The sequence below is a fragment of the Enhydra lutris genome, unplaced genomic scaffold, assembly GCF_002288905.1.
Source record: "Enhydra lutris kenyoni isolate GAN:26980312 unplaced genomic scaffold, ASM228890v2 scaffoldscaffold17, whole genome shotgun sequence".
Taxonomy (NCBI): Eukaryota; Metazoa; Chordata; class Mammalia; order Carnivora; family Mustelidae; genus Enhydra; species Enhydra lutris.
The window spans coordinates 48,597,037-48,619,375 of record NW_019154101.1 but is presented as its reverse complement, the minus strand read 5'-3'; the positions used below and the strand labels follow the sequence as shown (position 1 = coordinate 48,619,375).

The 22,339-nt window shown below is 34.8% G+C and overlaps 1 protein-coding gene across 3 annotated transcripts in view; it reads left to right on the top strand.

The window, feature by feature from the left end:
• LOC111147784 (inhibitor of Bruton tyrosine kinase) overlaps positions 1-22,339 on the top strand; it is a 77,346-nt gene that overhangs the window by 24,664 nt on the left and 30,343 nt on the right. For 2 of the 3 annotated variants that reach the window (XM_022504013.1, XM_022504012.1), the window contains exons 15-21: positions 323-419; positions 8,380-8,481; positions 11,216-11,333; positions 14,672-14,732; positions 15,497-15,618; positions 17,277-17,389; positions 21,259-21,407. In XM_022504013.1, the coding sequence (XP_022359721.1) occupies positions 323-419; positions 8,380-8,481; positions 11,216-11,333; positions 14,672-14,732; positions 15,497-15,618; positions 17,277-17,389; positions 21,259-21,407 (762 nt within the window). The remainder of the gene's footprint in view (positions 1-322; positions 420-8,379; positions 8,482-11,215; positions 11,334-14,671; positions 14,733-15,496; positions 15,619-17,276; positions 17,390-21,258; positions 21,408-22,339) is intronic. The other variant, XM_022504014.1, reaches the window with a different exon arrangement.

The following is a 22,339-nucleotide window of genomic DNA, read 5'->3' as shown; positions in this document are numbered from 1 at the left end:
TTAAACTTCATTTATGCTCTGGCCTGCTGGAAAATAGAAACATTTGGAATTAAAAATTGTTGCAGAAAAACTTCTTAGGTCAGAATTTCCCCTTTATTATTTGGACATGTGTTTGGAATACCAGTGTGATTGGTTTTTGTTTCAATTTTTCTTGATTCCCCATGTTACAAGGCATTTTAAAATTAAATGTATGTCATTTTAGATTTGTGTTTTATAAATGTTCTTTTGCATTTGATGTTATTCCTATTCAGATTTTCTGTTCCAGTCAGAATGAGATAGTTTTTTTAGTTTAAAATTAATTATTTTACTTTATTTTATTTAGGCTTCCACTTGTACAGCTTTGGAAATGCCAATACATTCTGACATACTAAAAGTTATTTTGGACTACCTCTATACTGATGAAGCTGTGGTGATAAAAGGTATTAATAAGAGGATGTTTTAGATATTTAAGATATAATTGAGTAATGGCAGAATCAACATGAATCTTAATTTCTACTCTAATTGAAATAAGCCATCAACAGAGGCTAAATTTAGAATCAGCAATAGGGATACTTACTAATATTAAACGAGTGGAAAAAGAAAATTTTCAGTACTTATGTGAAAATGAACTCTATAAGGATTATGTATAATGGTTGAGATTAGATTTAACAGTTTCATACCCAGCTGCTTCTGTGATTGAGATCAGGAACAGACAATAGGGAATAGTTTTGGACAAATACTTTACAAGTCTTTTCTTGTTTGTTTTCCTCCTTGTGATAATATCTCTGAAGTAAAAGAAACAGACTAAGAATTGAAGCAAAATTTATGGAGAGATTGCGTTTATATACTTTTTCAAGTAACACACCAATCTTTTAGTTACAGAGGGTTTTCAGTCACCCTTGGTGTACTACTGTGTTTAATTATATGTGTATACCACATTTTTTTAATCCTTTCTTTCTTCAGTGGACATTTAGGCTGTTCTATATCCTCACTGCTGTTAATTGTGCTTAGTGAACATGGGAGTGCAGATATATCTTCAAGATCCCGATTTCAATTCCTTTGGCTAAAAATCTCAAAGTGGGATTGCTATATCGTATGGTAGTTCTATTTTAATTCTTGGAGGATCCTCCATGCTGTTTTCCATAATGGCTGTATCATTTTACACTCCCACCAGCAGTGCACACAAGTGTTCCCTTTTCTGCACATCCTTGCCAACACTTGTTATCTTCTGTTTTATTAATAATAGCCATTGTGACAGGTGTAAGGTGACATCTCTTGTGGTATTGATTTGCATTTCCTGGATAATTAGTGACATCGAACACCCTTTTCATGTACCTGTTGGCCAATTGTATGTTTTTCTGGAGAAATGTCTATTTAGCTCTTTTCCCATTTTTTTATTTGTCCCAATTTGTTATTGAGTTGATGAATTCCTTATATATTTCGGATATTAATCCCTTATCAAATGTAGTTTGCAAATATTTTCTTCCATTCCAAAGGTTGCCCTTTTTTTAAATTTAATTTTTTTATTAATTCTCTTTGCTTTGCAGAAACTTTGTAGTTTCATGTAATTCCACTTGCTTATTTTTGCTTTTGTTGCATGTGATTTTTGATGTCATATTCAAAAGATCACTGGCAAGACTAGAATCTTTTACCCTGTTTTCTTCTAAGGGTTTTACAGTTTCAGGTCTTTTGTTTAATTCTTTAATCCATTCTGAATTGACTATAGTGTATAGTGTAGGTCCAGTTTTCATTTTCTTGCATGTGAATGTTCAGTTTTCCTAGCACTCTTTATTGCAAAGGTCATCCTTTCCCTACTTTGTATTCTTTATACCCTTATTGAAGATTAATTGACTGTAAAATGAGGGTTTATTTCTGGCTCTCTCTTCTGTTCCATTGGTATATATGTCTGCTTTTTATGGAAATATCTTAAGATTTGATTACTGCAGCTTTGTTACATATTTTGAAGTCAGGAAGTGTGATGTTTCTAGCCTTGTTCTTCTTTCTCAAGGTTACTGAGGCTATTCAGGGTTTTTGTGGTTCCGTATAAATTTTAGGATTACTTTTTCTGTTTCTGTGTAAAATGCCATTGGAATTTTGATAGGATTTTATTGAATCTATAGATTGTTTTGGGTAGAGTGGATGTTTTAACAGTATTCCTTCAGTCCCTGTACATGGAATATCTTTCTATTTATTTTTGTCTTCAATTTCTTTCATCAGTGTTTTATAGTTTTTAGAGTACAGATCTTTTATCTCTTTGTTAAATTTATTCCTAAGTGTTTTATTCTTGATATAATTGTGAAAGAAATTGTTTTCTTAATTACTTTTTTGGATAGTTCATTGTGCATAGAAAAGCAACTGATTTTTGTGTTGATTTTGTATCCTGCAATTTTACTGTATTTATTACTTCTGATAGATTTTTGATGCATTTAGGTGCATTTAGGGTTTTCTAGATACAAGATCTTGTCACCTGCAGACTGTTTTACTTCTTCCTTTTCTGTTCGGATGACGTTTATTTTATTTATTTATTTATTTATTTTCCTCATTACTCTTGCTAGGACTTCCAGTACTATATTGAATAGGAATGGCATGAGTGAGCATCCTTATGTTGTTCCTGGTCTTAGACAAATAGCTTTTAGGTATTTACTGTTGAATATGGTGTTAGTTTTGGAGTTGTTGTAGATGGCCTTCATTATGTTGAGGAACATTCCTTCTCTACCTAATTTGTTGAAAGTTTTTATCATGAATGGATGTTGAGTTTTGTCTTAATGCATTTTCTGCCTGTACTGAAATGATCATGTGATATTTGTTCTTTATTTTGTTAAGATAGCATCAACATTTGTTGATTTGTATGTACTGAACCATCCTTGCATCCAAGCATAAATCCCACTTGATCATAGTGTATGATCTTTTTAACATGCTATTGAATTTGGTTTCTTACTATTTTATTAAGGATTTTTACAGGTATATTCATCAGGGATTTGGTACTGTGATTTTCATTTCGGGTAGTGTCCTTGACTCCTTTTGGTAACAGGATGATCTGGCCTCATAAAAGAAATTTGGAAGTTCTCCCCCTTCCTCAGTTTTTGTTTTTTGGGGTTTTTTGTTTTGTTTTTGTTTTTGGTTTTTTTTTTTTTTTTTTTTTGGACAAATTAGAGAAGGATTGGTTTTAATTCTTATTTAAATGTTTGGTAGAATTCATCCATGAAGCCATCTGGTCTAGGGTTTTTCTTTTTTGGGAGATTTTTGATTAATAGTTTCAGTCTCCTTACTCTCTTATTGGTCTATTCAGATTTTCTGTTTCCTCATTCAGTCTTGGTAGATCATGTTTCTAGGAATTCATCTGTTTCATCTAGGTTATCCTATTTGTCTGCCTACGATTGTTGAGAGTAGTCTTTAAAAATTTACATTTCTATGATATCACTTGTAATGTCTTCTCTTTCATTTAGAATTTTATTTTTGAGGGGAATCTTTTTTTATAAGGGTTTGTTAATTATTTCTTTTCAAACAACCAACTCTTAGTTTTGTTGATCTTTTTTGTTCTTGTAGTGTCTAGCTCATATATTTCTGCTCAGTTTTTTTTTTTAAGATTTTATTTATTTGAGAGAAAGCATGAGTGGGGAGAGGAGCAGAGGGAGAGGGACAAGCATACTCCCTGCTGAGCACAGAGCCCAGTGTGGACTTTAGTCCCAGGACCCTGAGATCATTACCTGAGCCTATGTCAGATGCTTAACCTACTGAGCCACACAGGCACCCCTCTGCTCAATCTTTATTATTTTCTTCCTCCTGCTGACTTTCGGCTTTGTTTTTTCTTTTTGTAGTTCCTTTGTTGTATAAAAACCTTCAGTTGTTCTTTCTTTCTTTCTTTTTTTTTTTTTAAAGATTTTTTATTTATTCATTTATTTGAGAGAGAGAGATCACAAGCAGGCAGAGAGGCAGGCAGAGAGAGAGGGGGAAAGCAGGCTCCCCGCTGAGCAGAGAGCCTGATGCGGGGCTCGATCCCAGGACCCTGAGATCATGACCTGAGCCAAAGGCAGAGGTTTAACCCACTGAGCCACCCAGGCGCCCCTCTTTTTTTTTTTAAGATTTTATTTATTTATTTGATAGAGAGAGACAGCGAAAAGAGGGAACACAAGCAAGGGGAGTGGAAGAGGGAGAAGCAGGCTTCCCACTGAGCGGGGAGCCCGATGCAGAGCTCAATCCCAGGACCAGGGATCATGACCTGAGCCGAAGGCAGACGCTTAACGACTGAGCCACCGAGGCGCCCCTCATTTCTTTCAAGATCTTCCTTTTTTGTTAAGGCATTTATCAGTATTAACTTCCTTATTAGAAGTTCTTTTGCTGTATCCCGTAAGTTTTGGTCTGTTTTATTTCCATTTGCATTTGTCTCAAGGTATTTTTTGCTTTCTCTTTGATTTCTTCTTTGAATCACCGTGTTAATTTCCGCATATTTACTCATTTCCCTATTTTCGTCCTGTAATTCTAGTTTTATGCCACTGTAGTTGGAGAATATACTTGGTATCATTCACTCTTAAATTGTTAAGGCTTGTTCTGTGGCCTCATATATGATCTATCCTGAAGAATGTTTTATGTGCTCTGAGAATATGTATTTTGCTGTTGTGAATGGAATGTTCTGTATATATGTGTTAGGTTCTTTTGGTCTCTAGTGTTGTTCAAGTCAGATGTTTCCTGGTTGATTTTCTGTCTCCATGGTCTGTCCATATTTGAACATGAATATTGATATTCAAGCTCTCTTATTACTGTACTGATGACTGTTTTGCCTTCAGCTTATATATTTTATGTATTTAGGTGCTTCACTGTTATATGTTTGTTGCATGTTTCTGTATAGCTGTTAATATCCTACTGATGAATTGACCTCTTTATTATAATGACCTCTTTGTCTTTTCTATTTCTTACTTGAAGCCTATTTGTCTCATAGAAGTATAGCCACTCCAGCTCTCCTTCAGTTACCATTTGCATGGAATATTTTTTTCTATCCTTTCACTTTCAGCCTATGTGTGTTCTTAAAGGTAAAATGAGTTCTTGTAGGCAGTATACAGTTGAATCTTGTTTTTTAATCCATTCAGCCACTTTGTCTTCTGATTAGTGAATTTAATCCTTTTAAAGTAATTCTTGAAAGGGATTTAATAATGCCATTTTGTCAGTTTTCTGACTTTTACAGTTCCTTCTTTCTTATTATCTTCCTTTGTGATTGAATGATGTTTTGGTAGTGATATACTTTGATTCCTTTCTCTGTATCTTTTGTGTATCTACCGTAGGTTTTTCCTTTGTGGTTACCATTAGGCTTACATATAACAGTCTATTTTAAACGAATCATGACTGAATTTCCATTGCATACAAAACCTCTACATTGTACTTCTCCCCACTCTGCCTTTATTTCTTAAAATATTCTTTATGCCTTTTTTTTCTTTTCTCCTGCAACTCTCATATGTATGTTGATATGTTAGATAGTGTTCCATAGGTCTCTAATGTCATGTTAATTTGTATTCATTGTTTTTTCTTTCTGTTCTGTTCTTCAGATTGGACAGTTTCAGTTGACCTATAATTTCTGTCTCTTCATTGATGTCCTTAATTTGAGGAGACATTACTGTCATACTTTCTTTTAATTTTTTAGACATGATTTCCTTTAATTCTTTAATTCCTTTATTAAAAGAATTAAAATAATTAAAATAGCTGATTTTAAAATTTTATTTATTTATTTTTTTAAGATTTTATTTATTTGACAGAGATCACAAGTAGGCAGAAAGGCAGGCAGAGAGAGAGGAAGGGAAGCAGGCTCCCTGCTGAGCAGAGAGCCCGGTGCAGGATGATGCAGGATGCCGGGCTTGATCCCAGGACCCTGGGATCATGACCTGAGCCGAAGGCACAGGCTTTAACCCACTGAGCCACCCAGGCGCCCCTAAAATAGCTGATTTAAACCCTAATAGTTCAGCATCTTGGCTTCCTCAGGTACAGTTTCTCTTTGTTACTTTTTTCCTATATATGAGCCATACTTACATGTTTTTTGCATCTTTCATAATTTTTAATGTATTTTAAATAATATAATGTGGTAACTCTTGAAATCAGATTCTCCTCCCTCCCCAAGGTGTGTTGTTTGTGCTATTTGTTTATTTTTCTGAACTGATTAATTCTGTAAAATCTCTATTCTTTGTCTTGTGTGACCACTGAAGTTTCTGCTGGGTTAGCTTAGTGGTCAGCTAATAATTAGAAATTTCCTTAAATGCCTAAAACAAATAAATTCCCAGTCTTTACCATGGATTCTTTGTGTATTTTGGGGCATGCTTTCATTTCTCAGGCAGGTAATTTATGACTCTACTTTAGCTCTTACTTCCTGCTTTAGCAGAGCCTCATGTCCAGCCAAAGGTAAAACTTTAGGGCCTAAGTTTTTCCTTGGCCTGTATATAGTTGTCTGTATGTGTGTGTGTGGCCTTCTAGATTCACAGCATTGTGTTGGAACTTTTCAAAATCCCCTAGGGACATCTGCATTAGTCAGCTGGAACTGCTATAACAAAATACCATAGCTTATATTAGGTGGCTTAAAGAATAGAAATTAATTTTTCATAATTCTGGAGGTTAGAAGTCCCAGATTAGGGTTTGGCAAGGTTGGTTTCTGGTGAGGACTTTCTTCTTGCCTTGTACACGGATCCCCATATGGCCTTTCCTCTGTGTGTGTGTGTGTGTGTGTGTGTTTGGGGGTGGGGGCAGGAGAGAGGGAAATAGACACCTCTTTGATACCTCTTCTCTTAGAAGGACCCTAATCCTATTGGACCAGAGTTCTACCCTCACAACTTCATTTTTCCTTAATTACTTCCGGAGAGGCTCCATCTCCAAATACAGCCACATTGGAAATTAGTGAATTTTCAGGGAATTTTCAGGGAATACAAACACCCAGTCATAACAACTTCTCTTTCCCTACCTTTTTTTTAATTTTTATTTTTTATTTTTTAAGATTTTATTTATTTGAGAGAGAACAAGAGCACATGCAGGGGGAGGGAGAGAGAGAGAAGCAGGCAGGCACCCTGCTGAGCAGGGAGCCTGATGGGGGCTTGATCTCAGGACCCCCAGGATCATGACCTGAGCCAGAGGCAGAGGCTTAACTGACTGAGCCATCCTCCCTTTTTTCAAAACAACAACAACAACAACAACAACAACAACAACAACAAAAAACCTTTCTTGATCTGCTTCTTGTTTCTACCATCTGTTGTCATTGTCTCAGTCAGCTTCAGTGTTAAACAATTGCTACTGATTGTTTTTGATAAATACCGTGAAGGAAGTACCTCTTATCACCAATAAAGCTTTGAGTCAGGTCAAAATAAAGACAAACCCTGCTAGTAGGATTTCCAGGAAACTGCCAGGCATGTCAAATAATGACAGTTCTTTGATAATGTAGCTTCGTAACTCTTCTGCCTCCTTTAATGGCTGTAGTTGTTTGTTTCTACTGTGATTGCAAGGTTATTGGTTTTTAAGACAACTGTGGAGGAGGGGAGAAGAGGATTTAAATAGAAAAAGCTCCAGTGTCCCATCACTCCCTTTTCCTACCAAGATTCAGACATTTTTTTTTGAGTCAGCACTCCCCAGATTATTGTAATCCTTTGACTAATTTCTTGAATTTTGAAAAAGTTGATTTTGACAGTTTTCATAGTATCTTCATTGCTTTTGTGGAGGAGTTCTAGTAGTCCTTAGTTTGCCATTCAGTGACTTCACCTCTTCCTTCTTTGTTAAAAATGGTTTTTCTATGTTTTTTTTTCTTTGTAATCTTTTTTTCCCCTTTCCTATTGTGGTTTTGTTTTGTTTTTGTATTTATGTTTTTATTCTGGCAGTGTGTTAGGGTGATTGCTCAAGGCCATTAGTAGTACTCAGGACCGAGATTATTTTAAATTAAGGAACTCCTATAGTTTAAAAAGAAAATATACTCTTAGGCTTCTTTATTTAAAACAAAGATGGTTATCTAAGAGCATTATTCACCTCTCTCTCCGTATATATGTATATATTTGTTCTTAACAAATGTAAATGTATTTAACATGTACCTATATAATTTTGATACTGAGATTTGGATTTTCCTTTATTAGATTGAGAAATGTTTAACAACATGGGAGATTTTAAATAGGTCATGCATTCTTGTAGCCTTCTAGACTTAAAGATCAATTCAAGTTGCCCATTTTATGTCCTAGTGTGAACCAGGGCATTTTGGTCTGTTTCTTTCCAGCTTTCTACTTAAAAGGTAGAAAATTCTCACATTATTACTATTTATCAGAGTTGCCATTGCAACATTTAGAAAACAGTCATAATCCTCTTTCTTTGTGTCTTAATTACTTGGAGAGCTTTTTTCCTAGGTATAGCGTTTACAAAGTAATAGTTTTGCTTGTTTTCTTTTTTTTTTAGAATCTCAAAATGTGGATTTTGTTTGTAGTGTTCTTGTGGTGGCTGATCAGCTTCTTATAACTCGATTGAAAGGGATGTGTGAAGTTGCATTAACTGAGAAACGTGAGTACTTTTGAATTTGAGTATTACTACGTTTTCAGGTTGGTATAGGATTATTCATTGACTTCATGATTCCATTTGTGGTAAAATGCACCATTATTTTTTGAATCATGGAAAATATTAAAACATTTAAGCTATTTTGTGTCATTGTAAGCACATTCTTATTTCAGATGTGTCAATAGGTGAAAATACGTACATCTTATAATTGAAATATGTTAAGTTTTTTGAAATGTTGTAAAACCTTGAATTATGAAGATGTTAGGAAATTTATTTTGAAATTTCAAAGATGAGTGTTTGAAAGAAATTTTTTCCTTTTGCCCTGGTCTTGGCTGTAAGTCTGTGTTTAGCTACCTGTTATTATTTGCTGGAATTTTTATATAATTGTCTCATTGATGTATTTGATCAAAACACCTCTCTTTTAAGCTCTTATTTCTTTCTCTGTTCATTATTTCATTTAATGAATACTTCATTTTTAAAAAAATGCTATTTATTTATTTGTCAGAGAGAGAGAGTGTGTGCACGCACAAGTAGGGGGAACAACAGGCAGAGGGAGAACCAGGCTCCCTGCTGAGCAAGGAGCCTGATGCAGGACTTGATCCCAGGACCCTGGGATCATGACCTGAGCGGAAGGCAGATGCTTAATCAACTGAGCCATCCAGGTGTCCCTGAATACGTCATTATTTCAGTTAATTGTATTGCTGTCTTTTTGAACATTCAGCTTTTGAAACCCAAAGCTGTTTTTTATGTTATTTTGTTCTTTGCATCCAAATTCTTTCAGTTGCCAGAACTGCTGCATCTTTAACTATATTTATTGACCACTTTCCCCCCACCTTTTTATTCTGTCACTCTGCTAGTTGAGTTCACTGATATCTGTCCCTTCTGTGTAGTGTCATGGTAATCTTTTAAGTCCTCTTTCTCTCTACTTCTCTTTTTATTCAGTCTTTCTGTTGGAAGTATTATATGTCTTTCTCTCTTTAGGTATTTTTAATTGCTTACTCTAAGATAAAGGTTAGGTTTTCTTAGCCTGATGTAAAAGCTTCTAATTTTATCTTTGTTCATCTTCATTGTCTCATTTCCACTTTAGGAAATATGAAGTGATTTCCTGTCAGAATTTCTAATTTGTACTTGCTGATAATTTGTCTTAGCTCTAGTGTCTTACTTAATTACTTTTCTTGAGCTTTATGGAATATCTTCTCCTTGGTTATCAAAAAGAAATGTTTGTTGCATTCTTTATTTTAATATAACAGGAATAAAGTATACATGTTGGAGATATTTTCAGCTATTCAATTGACTTTCCTGGCACTGCTTGGATATTTTTTTTGGCCTATGCTGCACAACTGTCCTATAAATGAATAGCTTGATCATCCTAGAACTTAGCAAGAGAAGGGTTCAACAGAAGTCTGGTCTCTTAGTATAGGGCAGTCCTTGTTACCAATTCTAAAATTTTTGTATGATCCATTTTCATGAAACGGGAGACTTTGGGTTCATATTTAGTCAAAACTTTAGGTTTGGTTAGGAGTGGGACAAAGACCATAATTGACTGCAGTTGTACCTTTTGATGGAGTTATAAGGAAGAAAGAAAAACAAATGTGGAATATGCCAAGTATAGAAAACAGTTGTGTTCCTCTGTTGGTTCATAGTAAATAAAGAATAGAGGGGTTTGGGAAGCCAAAGTTACATGCTAGGTAGGTAGAATATTCTGAGATGGTCTCTAGCAAATTAGGATACTTCATATGTAAAGTTACTGGGATTGTAATAAAATCCAGAGTCTTTTGTACAGTATGCCAGATTCTGCACTGGCATAAATAATAATACAGTGATATTTAAATGCAGTTGTTTTCCAAATATATAGAGAATGTATTTGTATAAATACACCCACATAAATTCTGATGGATTACTCAATATAAATATGTTTTATAGACTGATTTCATTAGTTTCTCTTGGTGTTTTTTTAAAATTACCCTTAACATTACCTTGACTTTTTAAAATTTATTTATTTATTTATTTATTTATTAAAGATTTTATTTATTTATTTGACAGAGAGAGATCACAAGTAGGCAGAGAGGCAGGCAGAGAGAGGGGGAAGCAGGCTCCCTGCCAAGCAGAGAGCCCGATGCGGGGCTCAGTCCCAGGACCCTGAGATCATGACCTGAGCTGATGGCGGAAGCTTAACCCACTGAGCCACCCAGGCTCCCTTAAATTTATTTTTTTAAGCATATTCTATTTTTTAATTTTTGAAAGTCATCTCTGTGCCCAACATAGGCTCAAACCCATCCCAAGATAATAGTTGCAGGCTCTACTGACTGAGCCAGCCAGTTGCCTCTAGTTTATCTTAATCTTAAGATCTTTTTAGTTTTATAGGAGAGAGAATAACAATTCTGTGTTATATAAATGAAAAGGAAAGTTATTTATCGATGGAAGTTGAAACTGTTCTAAAAATGTTAGGTGGAAGTTTGTCAGTTATTACGTGTTTGCTTTCAGATGACACTGTAACACGTCATCTGGATTTTCTTTTGGTGTGTTTATTTCTCCTCATAACCAGTCATTTAAAATTACTTTGGCACACTGGGATGGAAAGTAGCTTCTAAATTTGCCTTAGTATAAGTTATTTTGGCAAGAAACTACTTTCAGTTTTTCTTGTTCTTAATGTTCAAAGCTGACAACTTTAAAAATAAGTATATTGTATTTGCTGTAGTAACATGGCTTTCATCTCATTTTGAGTATCTTTTCTTTGTAGTTACCCTAAAGAATGCTGCTATGATACTGGAATTTGCAGCAATGTATAATGCTGAACAACTGAAACTGTCTTGTTTACAGTTTATAGGACTGAATATGGCTGCTTTACTTGAAGCAAGGTAGGTTGGGTGCATACATTATATGACTGTTGTAAAAGCAATTATTTATACATGATAGCAGATATATTAGTAACTTAAAAAAGCATAATGATAAATTACAGCTTTGTAGAAAATAAAATGTAAGGGATTTCAGTCATTCCATCAATATTTGAGTGCCTAATATATGCCAGCCACTGCTAAGATACATCAGTGAGCAAAACAGACAAAATCCTTGCCCTCAACAGAGAGCTTCCATTCTTATTGGAAATTTGTAGGAAAATATTATTACGGTATATTCTTTATATGTATGCATATCTCTTTGCTTGTCTAGGCTGATTTACTACTATGTAATTGTTACCTAGGCTTTTGGAAACTATATATAATACTAATTAAGACAGCACATAATTATTTCACATGTAAACATGTGAAAAATTTGTTACTGGTTGATTTCCTTTTCTCTTTGCATTTTTCTCTTTGGATATTTCTTATATTACATATTGCTTCTTTAGTCAAACTTAGGCTGCAGCAGATGGCCTGAAAAATTTAGTTGGTTTAGTTTGTTGGAAGCTGGTATGAATATTTAAATCTTTATGTTGAAATTAATGAGTAATGAAATGATTCTTTGAGAAATGACACATTTTATATAAAACAATTGGCTGAATATATACACCCTATTTTATAAGCTAGTATTTCATATTACTGATGTTTACTTGGATTGAAAAGATTTGTTAATGCTAATAATTTAGGAGTCATAGGTATTTTAGAATTAGACGGATCTTAGAAACTTCATCCCGTTGTTTTTCATTATCTTTAGTGGAGTTGTTTAATGAAATAAATTTACAGATTCCGTTTTTAATATAAGGTCAAATTTTTATTACTATAAAGTCAGTGGTGAGAAAAATGAGTGTTCTGGGGAAGTTTTAGATGAGAGTTCTTCATGCACTTAGCATTTTTCAAGCTCCAGTATCATTTATTTGTGTATTTTATTTTAGCCATAAAATGATAACTAATACTATGTGCCAGGAAGCATCCTAAAAGTGCTATGCAGATGTCAGTTGATTTTCATGGAAACTGATGAAGTAGATTCTGTTTATATCCTCATATTACAGATGAGAAAACCCAGGAACCCTTTTTTTGCAAGAAATCAAAATCTTGATCTATATAATTTATTATAAATGAAAACAGGTTTTTAAAAAAATTTATTTATTTAACTGAAAGACACAGAGAGAGAGGGAACATAAGCTGGGGGGAGTGGGAGAGGAAGAAGCAGGCTTCCTGCTGAGCAGAGAGCCCGATGCGCAGGGAGCCCAGTGTGGGACTGGATTCCAGGACGCTGGGATCATGACCTGAGCCAAAGGCAGACGTTTTATGACTGAGCCACCCAGGTGCCCCTGGAAACAGATTTTTGATATCTCACCTTTCACAGTCAGGATAATCTTAATGAAACTGATTCTAAAATATGATTGAAATAAGAGTGTTCTGATTTTTAGAGGTGAATCACTAATAGGTTCTTAATAATTGCTATATAGGGTTAAATTCAGAGGAAAGTGTTTTGGCAATGTAATGCTTTGTTATTTTGTGAAAATGCTTTTCAAATGTAAATTAATGTTATGGGATGTTAGGCAATAGGATTTTATTTTATTTCAGTTTTTAAAAGATTTTATTTATTAGAGAGTGAATGAGAGAGCACATACAAGTGGGGGGAGGAGCAGAGGGAGAGGGAGAAGCAGACTCCCCACTGATCAGGGAGCCTCACATGGGTCTTGGTAGCAGGACCCTAAGATCCTGACCTGAGCCAGAAGCAGATGCTTAACCAACTGAGCCACCCAGATGCCCCTTCGCAATGTGATTTAAAATGCCTCTGGTGTTTTAGTATCAGAACCTGGCTAGGTTTCAGAATAAATTTCTTTGCTGACATTACATTAATAATTGTAATCAAAGCAGTTTTTTTTTTAACTTTGCCTTGCCAAATTAAGCTCATGCAGTTTCAGACAAGAAATCAATCAAAATACAAAACAGACACCAAATCTATCTAAGATATGATATTGGAAAATGATGTGTCTCAGTACCATTGTTCGGTTGTTATGTTGTGACAAGTGTGTCAGGCGAACCATTAAGAATGGCACTTAGTAGATATCACTTGTATAATTTTACACGAGTAGGTGTGCATAACTTGCCATAAAACAAAGATTTGTACAAATTTAACCATTCCTTATCAAATATGTGTTTCCTAAGGGTGTAAATAAATATTTACAGAGATGTTAAAAAGGAGAACTGTACCAAAACAGATTAATTATCATCAAAATGTTAAGAACTGTTATGGTACAGATTTGACTAGGCAAGTTGTTTTGCATTTGTAAAGATAGGTTAAAATATATTTTAGAATGTAAGTTTTGATTTAAGTTTTCACTGATGCTTTAGAAGTATCTCTTTGGAACTTGGGAGTTCCTTGAACTTTACTTTGAATACAGCTGATCTAGTCCAAACATTATTTTATGCATCATGAACATACTAAAGCCTAAACAGGTAAATTGAGTTGCTCAAAGTCATGCAGTGATAGTTCTAGATAGAATTAAGGTATCATGTTAGGCCATTGTTCTGTCAGTATAGTGTACCTACTGTAGCTAAAGGTTGGAAAGTTGGAGAATGAATACACATGGTCCCTGATTTACCATGGTTTGACTTAGGATTTTTCAGCTTTATGGTGGTGTGGAAGTGAAACACATTTAGTAGAAACTGTCCTTCGAATTTTGAATTTTGATCTTTTCCTCATGCTAGTGATAAGTAGTACAATACTCTCTGGTGATCCTGGGCAGTGGCAGTGAGCCACGGTTGCCAGTGACATACAGGAACACAAGGGTGTAAACAACTGACATGCTTGTTTTTTACTTTCAATACAGTAATGAATAAATTCATAGGATATTCAACACTTTATTATAAAATAGGCTCTGTAAGCTAATGTATGTGTTATGAGCATGTGTAAGGTAGTTTAAGCTAAGCTTTGATGTTCAGTAAGTGGGTATATTAAGTGTATTTTTGATTTAAGAGATTTTTAACTTTTGATGGATTTATTGGGATGTCAAGGAAGAACTGTAGTTGCTATTTTGCTACAATATAAATGATAGAAAAATCTTTTCGAAGAGTTGAGTTTTATTGAAGATGCTTGAAGATTGCTGTTTATTTGAAATATATAACTATACATACTTCCAAAAAGAATTTATAGCAGCTGGCATATTAATGATTTAAAAAATAACTGTTGCTTATTTAGAAATGTAAAATGTCTCTACATATTTGAAAAATCTTGATAAATATTAGGTTACTTAAGTCTTAAAATAGAATTTTGTATCTTGTTTTTTTAGGTCTCTTGATGTTTTAAGTGAAGCTGTTTTGAAGGATCTTTCTGTCTTTTATAGAAAAATGGTAAGGTTTGGGGCGCCTGGGTGGCTCAGTGGGTTAAGCTGCTGCCTTCGGCTCAGGTCATGATCTCAGAGTCCTGGGATCGAGCCTCGCGTCGGGCTCGCTGCTCAGCAGGGAGCCTGCTTCCTCCTCTCTCTGCCTGCCTCTCTGCCTGCTTGTGATCTCTCTGTCAAATAAATAAATAAAATCTTAAAAAAAAAAAAAGGAAAAAAGAAAAATGGTAAGGTTTATGTTTTTTTCAATAATATGATCAAACTAAAGTAGTATTATTAGGTCAGACTTCTCAGTGGAGTAATTTCCTAATGAATTCTAACATATTAGGATCTTTTAAAAATGAGGATGTAAATTTTTTTACAGATCCCACAGATTAGTATGATAATTTTATCCTTAAATATTTTCAATTTTGATTATTTTAATTGCTTTATAAATGAAAGTTCTTGAAAGCTTTTCTTTAGTTATTAATTTACCAAATGTCAGGGCAGTAAAAGTACGTGGATTCACACGATCCCTAAGAAATAGATTAATTTGTATTTGATAAAAAGTAGAGCTTTTTTGAAAAGGTGACAGTTTTTTAGAGTAAAAATGAATGAACCTAACCAGCTTTTTCTCATTATCGTGAACGTAGGAAGTCATTAAGCATTCTAGACTTTTCCTTGTTAATGTTACCACATTATCAGTATGAACAAGTGGGATATACCTATTTTTTTTTTAAAAAGTCTTTATACATTTTGTATTTAACAAGGGACACTTTTTTTTTTTTTTAATAGATTCCAGCAATGGATAGAAGAGTCATTACACCATATCAAGATGGACCAGATATTAGCTATTTGGAAGTAGAAGATGGAGATATCTTTTTGAAAGAAGAAATAAATTTAGAACAGAATTATTCGTAAGCTCTGTTGCTCTTTTTTTTCTTTTCATTCTTTTCTTCTCTCCTCCTCCTTTGTCCACCCCCAATCTTTTACACTAGTAACACTTCCATGCTTAAAAAGAAAAATTGGAGAATCCTGACTTAAGTATATATTTATGTTTATTCTTAGCCTTATTATAAGAGAATAAGTGCATAATTGTTTGCAGATGTAACAGAATTAACTGTAAATATAAAAGGAATACAACCTTCAAGTTAACAATCTGGTTGAATAAGTGCATTTATCTTAGCTACCTTCCCAAATCCTGCTGAAATTATAATAAATAAGAAAGACATACTGCACTAGAGAGAACAGGAAAGGATAAAATAGAGGATTTATGGTTTTTGAAGTTGGAAAGGGGTTGCTGAGAGTAATGACTTAGAACAGAAAAAAGACTAAAACAGAATTCCAGAAAGGCTTAAGAATTAGAGGTAGCAGATTTATGAAGATTAGGTTGAGTCGTTAGATTCAGAAAAGAACATTTTTAGAAATTCTGATATAGAGCAATGACCTCTTTCTGAATCTCATTTACCCAAGTGATTGCCTCTCCCATCCATCTTGACAGAAAGATTTGCTCTCTAGAGAGTTTGAATCTAAGAAGAGTGCACTATGGATTTTTTTCTATGAGAACTTGACTGGTTCAAGAGATAGGGCCTATAGTGACTGACATTTGGGAATTCTCCAACAAAATATCCCAGGTTCTACATTATCTCCCTGTAGTGTGGCCAGCCCTTTAACAAGCCCTGTTTAGAATTTCCAATCTTCGTCTTAGACTCAATTATCAACTGGTTACAGAATTACTTTCCTTCTACTTGATAAATGACTTGTTAAAATCTTTGGGCATTCAAGTCAATTACTATATATATACTATGTATACTAACCATGTAGCTTACTGAGAAACTGGTCTTGGGTTCCAGAGGTTTTTTTTTTTTTTTTTAAAGATTTTTATTTATTTATTTGACAGAGAGAAATCACAAGTAGGCAGAGAGGCAGGCAGAGAGAGAGGAGGAAGCAGGCTCCCTGCTGAGCAGAAAGCCCGATGTGGGGCTTGAACCCAGGACCTGGGATCATGACCTGAGCCGAAGGCAGTGGCTTAACCCACTGAGCCACCCAGGCGCCCCTCCAGAGGTTTTTTTTAACCCCTTTAGCATCTGGGTTACTTGCAGTTTCTGATACCTGATTATTTTACTTTTCAAAGTATTTTCCTATATACTATCTTCTTTTTTTTTTTTTTTTTTTTTTTTGAAGATTTTATTTATTTATTTTGAGAGAGAGCGAGCAAGAGCATAAGCAGGCTGAGAGGCAGGAAGAGGGGGAAGTAGGTTCCCCAGTGAGCAGGCAACCTGGTGTGGGACTTGATCCTAGGACCCTGGGATCATGACTTGAGCCACTCAGGTGCCCTATACCATCTTATTTCTAACTTTCACAGAAATAATAGAGCCAGAACAAGTAAGATTATCACACTGAATTTCACTAAAACATGTAATTTGCTCTGGGCCACATAGATAAATGCAACTAGAGCATGTATATTTTTTGTGTTCTTTGACTAAAATGCTGTATGTATTCATTTGCTCAAAATACATAGTTCTGTTAATCTGTAACTTCTAAAAAATGAATTTCATATTTGCTTTTTTCCTAGGGAAAGTTTGTTCAAGAAGGCAAAAACAAAAGCAAAAAAGAAGCCACGTAAGCGTTCAGATAGTTCTGGAGGTTATAACCTTTCAGATGTTATTCAGAGTCCACCATCCACAGGTTAGTGAAAATATCTTAGGATATATTTCCTGATCTAATCTTTCATGTCTCTGTTCTCTAATTCATTTAACATGTATTAAATACTATTGTATGCCACTTGCCAGGGTTAGGGTTAGCCTATTGTAATAGAAAATAGTCTTTGTCTTAGGGAGGCTACAGAAAATGATAGTATATTTTAATAAATATTCTGATTGAAGTTTGCTTTGGGAGCACAAAAGAAGAGCCCATATTAGTCTGAAGAAATCGGGGAAGACCTCTTAGAGGAAAATAATACGTGAGTTGCATCTTCAAGAATGAGGAATTGGCCAAGAAAAGGAGGCAGGCTAATAGACACACTAAGCAAAAGCAGCAATATGCTCCCAAGACTAGAGGCACTAGAGAAAACTGTACATTTCTTATGCTTGTGGTTCAGCTGAGCCAGCCATGTAGGGTATGTGCATATGGGTGGTAGTTGGAAACTGGTCAGATTTTAGAGGCATTTTATGCTAACCTAAGGAATTCTAATTTTATTCTGAAGGCTGTGGGTAGTTAGTTGATGGAGGTCTATCTATCTATCTATCTATCTATTTATATATATATTTTTGGGGGGTGGGGAGATGGAGATATGGGGGAGGGGCAGCAGGAGAGGGAGAGAGAGAATACCAGCCAGACTCCATGCCCAGTGAGAACCCTGACACTGATTGCTGTCACACCTTGACATCATGACCTGAGCTGAAATCAAGAGTCAGACCAGTTGAGCCTCCCAGGTACCCCTAGTTGATGGATTTTTAAGGCATCTGATGTGAATGGATAAAGTTTATGTTTTTAGAAAGACCACTCTGTCTAGTGGCATAGAGGGTTAGAGATATACAAAATATGGCACAGATACTATTATCACATGGATTAATTTCATTTATATCAGTAATGTCATGTGCATTAGGTTATAATCTAGTAATATAACACATTTCATATCTATGCATTATGTGAGCTGTTTAAAAGTAAAGGTTTAGTTTTTCTAAAATTTTTGTTTATTTTGGAAATCTTATACTAAAAAGATGAAGAAAAATGGAAATCTGTATACCCTTCATTCAGATGTATCATTAACCTCTTACCACGTTTACTTTTTCTTACAGACTTTCTGTTGCTATTTTCCCTCATCCTCCAAACCTTCTATACATTTTTAATAGATCCACTTGGAAGTTGTAGGCATGATATTTTAATGTGAATTAATATTAATATGACTCTTCTAAGAATAAGGATATTATTCTACATAACCACAGTATCACTATCACATCTACAGTATCATCGCATCTAAGACAGCTGGCATTAATTCACTAATATGTAGTATTATAATCTCTGTCCAGATTTCCCTAATTGTCCAAGAATGTTTTTATAGCTTTTTATGTTTTGACCTTAAAAAAGATCTAGTATTCTATGAAGATAGACATTGTCTTTGCTTATAAATGTCTCTTTAGTCTCTTTTAACTAGAGCAGCAGTTCTCACATCTTTTTGTTTTCAAAAGTTCAGGCCAGTGGTATACTAGATTCATTTGATTAGATCCAGATTAAACTATCTAAATTTTAGTAGTTTCTTTAGATAAAAATACGGAAGTATGACCATAAAATACTGAGACTGCAGTATGGCTTTAAGAAATGATATGTGTGTCTATAGCAGTAAGACATAAAACAGGTACAATTTCTATAAGCAGTATTTTCATAGTCAATCAGCCTGATAAGGTAAGTTTGAAAAATTCAAGTGCACAGTTTTTGTCCCTGTCGGGAGAGGGGAGGAGTTGTCATTCAGAGTAAAGAAAGAATGTCTTTTTATGTTTAACATGATGTACAAATGAGGTACTTGATGTTTCGGTAATGCTCAAAGGATAAATCATGTCAAGAATAGTTTTAGATAACACAAAAAGATATACAAAGGATAATATACCTAAATATAAAAAAGATCATATACCTAAATTGATTGATGAAGCACTGAAGATAGGTCTTTCACATTTACTACATCTCCTGATTCCTATTTTAGGACCTTTCAAAATGTAAAATTCTGTGATTTTGTGTTCTCTGTGTTACATGAGTTACCTCTAGTCCTTAGAAGGACACATGGGTGGATTGATGGAAAGATGGAATAAATGGAGAGACAGTCATGAAACTAGTGATTTTTCAAGTCACCTAAAAGACTTGATATTTGATTTTATTTATTTATTTATTTATTTATTTGCGAGACCATGAGTGGGGGGTGAGGGGAGGGTGGAGCAGAGGGAGAGGAAGAAGAACAAATAGACTCTATGCTGACCATGGAGCCCACTATGGGGTTGGATATCAGAACTCTGAGATCCTGACCTCGCTGAAACCGAGAGTCTTACACCTTGACCGACTGAGCCACCCAGGCACCCCATTTGGTTTGCTTTAAGTTGTGATATTATTAGCACATGTGTTAGAATCTTAGCATTTCATAACTGGAAGAGACATTAATAATGACCTAGTTTATGTCCCTTCCTTTAAACCTGAGGAAACAAACTCAGAAAACTTAAGTGATTTGAGGCAGTGACAGGCAGAAATAGGATTTATTTTTTTAATTCCAGCTCTGTGTTCTTTGTGCTGTACTACTCTTTTTGTGGCCAAAGCAGATGATGATTTAGAGGTCAAATTTATTTAAATTTTTAAGCTTTTATTTATTTGAGAGAGAGAAAGAGTGAGAGAGAGAGCACATGCCAAGGAGAAAGGCAGAGGGAGAAGCAGGCTCCTCACTGAGCAGGGAGCCCCATGTGGGTGGGACTCAATCCCAGAGCCCTGGAATCATGACTTGAGAGAAGGCAGATACTCAACCAACTGAGCCACCCAGGTGCCCCTTAAAGGTAAAATTTAAACTGAGGACCAAAAAGACTTGGAAGTAAATTTATTTTTATTGATCCTTAACATTAGACAAAAGACATTCTGTGAAAATGTTTTATACTAAAATTAGTTGTTGGCCACTTTAAACCTCACCTTTATTCACTAGATTTATTTCTGACTGACCTTTGGGAGCATTCTGGCATTAAATATACTCTCTTTAGAGAAAAATTTGCTGCTGGGGTGCCTGGGTGGCAGAGTTGGTTAAACAACTGTTCTTGGTTTCAGCTCTGGTTATTGATCTTGGGGTCATGCGATCTAGCCTTGTGTCCTGCTCCATGCTCAGTGTGGAGTCTGCTTGGGATTCTCTCTCCCTCTGCCCTCCCTGCTCATGTTCTTGCTCTCACTGAAATTAAAAATAAGTCTTTAAAAAAAATTTGGTGCTCTTAAAAACATTTAAAAGATTGCGGGGGTGCTGAATGTTGATTCCAAACTATTTTAGCAGTGACAGCAATGAAAGAGGCATTGTCAAAGTGATTTACTTTAAAGAAAACACACTTACTTGAATATGTGAGAGATATATTTTATTTTGAAGTCATTTGTAAAACTTTTAGTTACTTGTGGTTATAGCTCATATATGTGTTAATGTTTTTTTGCTACCTCATATAGATTCTACTACAATTGAAATATGTGAAAAAAACACATGAGCTTAAACAAAAGTTTATTGTTTCCCCTTTTTACATCTGAAATGACTCTGATGTATGATTGAATACAGATACCAGATATGTCAGGGAGACATATTGCTGTGTAATTGAATATAATTGAAATGGCTGAAACTGTTCTTTAAAGTCTTCTCCATTTCAGTTTTTTACTTTAACTGATTTTTTTCGTCAGTTAGCTTGAATTGTCAAGATTTGATACAGTGAATATAATATAAATGTTATTAAATCTCTGGATAAATGGAAGTTTTTAGCTCTATTTAGTTCACTGAATGTAATATACATGTTTAATGTATATGTGTTTAAATATTTTTTAAAAATTTTACCTTTCAGGATTATTAAAGTCTGGTAAGACCAATTCTGCAGAATCTCTTCCAGAACTGTTGACATCAGACTCTGAAGGAAGCTATGCCGGAGTGGGTAGTCCTAGAGATTTACAGTCCCCTGATTTCACAGCAGGATTTCAGTCAGAAAAACTCGAGGTTTGCTTTTATTTATTAATGTACTGTTTTCTTCAAATTTTAGATCTACAGACAATTTATCTTTAGTTTTTTATAATTGTTTGCTCTAACTTCAAAATACTGTCCTGGCTGGTTTATAAAAAAAAATATATAATATTTGTAGTATTAGTTTTCTCAAATTTGCATTATGTTTCTAGTTTTAAAGATTCTAATGGCAGGGATGCCTGGGTGGCTCAGTTGGTTGGGCGGCTGCCTTCGGCTCGGGTCATGATCCCAGCGTCCTGGGATCGAGTCCCGCATCGGGCTCCTTGCTCAGCAGGGAACCTGCTTCTCCCTCTGCCTCTGCCTGCCTCTCGGCCTACTTGTGATCTCTCTCTCTCTCTCTGACAAATAAATAAATAAAATCTTAAAAAAAAAAAAAATTTTAAAAAGATTCTAATGGCAGTTTAAGCCTTTTATGACATTATATTTCTAATCCTCTTTCTGCAATTAAAGTATAATGTTGATGTAAAATATAGCAACACTGTATAGACCTATGGAAAAATATATTTATAGCTAAATTACTTGTCAAAAAAACTGTCAAGGGACACCTGGGTGGCTCAGTTGGTTAAACTGCTGCCTTCGGCTCAGGTCATGATTCCAGAGTCCTGGGATTCAAGTCCCGCATTGGGCTCCTTGCTCGGCAGGGAGCCTGCTTCTTTCTCCGCCTCTGCCTGCCACTCTGCCTGCTTGTGTGCTCTCTCTCTCTGACAAATAAATAAATAAAATCTTAAAAAAAAAACAAACAAACTGTTAAAACAATTTTGAAAGTAAGCCTAACTTCAAATTCCACATAGTCTCTTTCCTCTATCATGTTGTTAGGAACAATACAATCTGGAATGGAGTTCTCCTTTTCTAGCACAACTGACATTATGCTGCAGAATTTTAGTTTGGTTAAACTCTGGGGAGGCCAT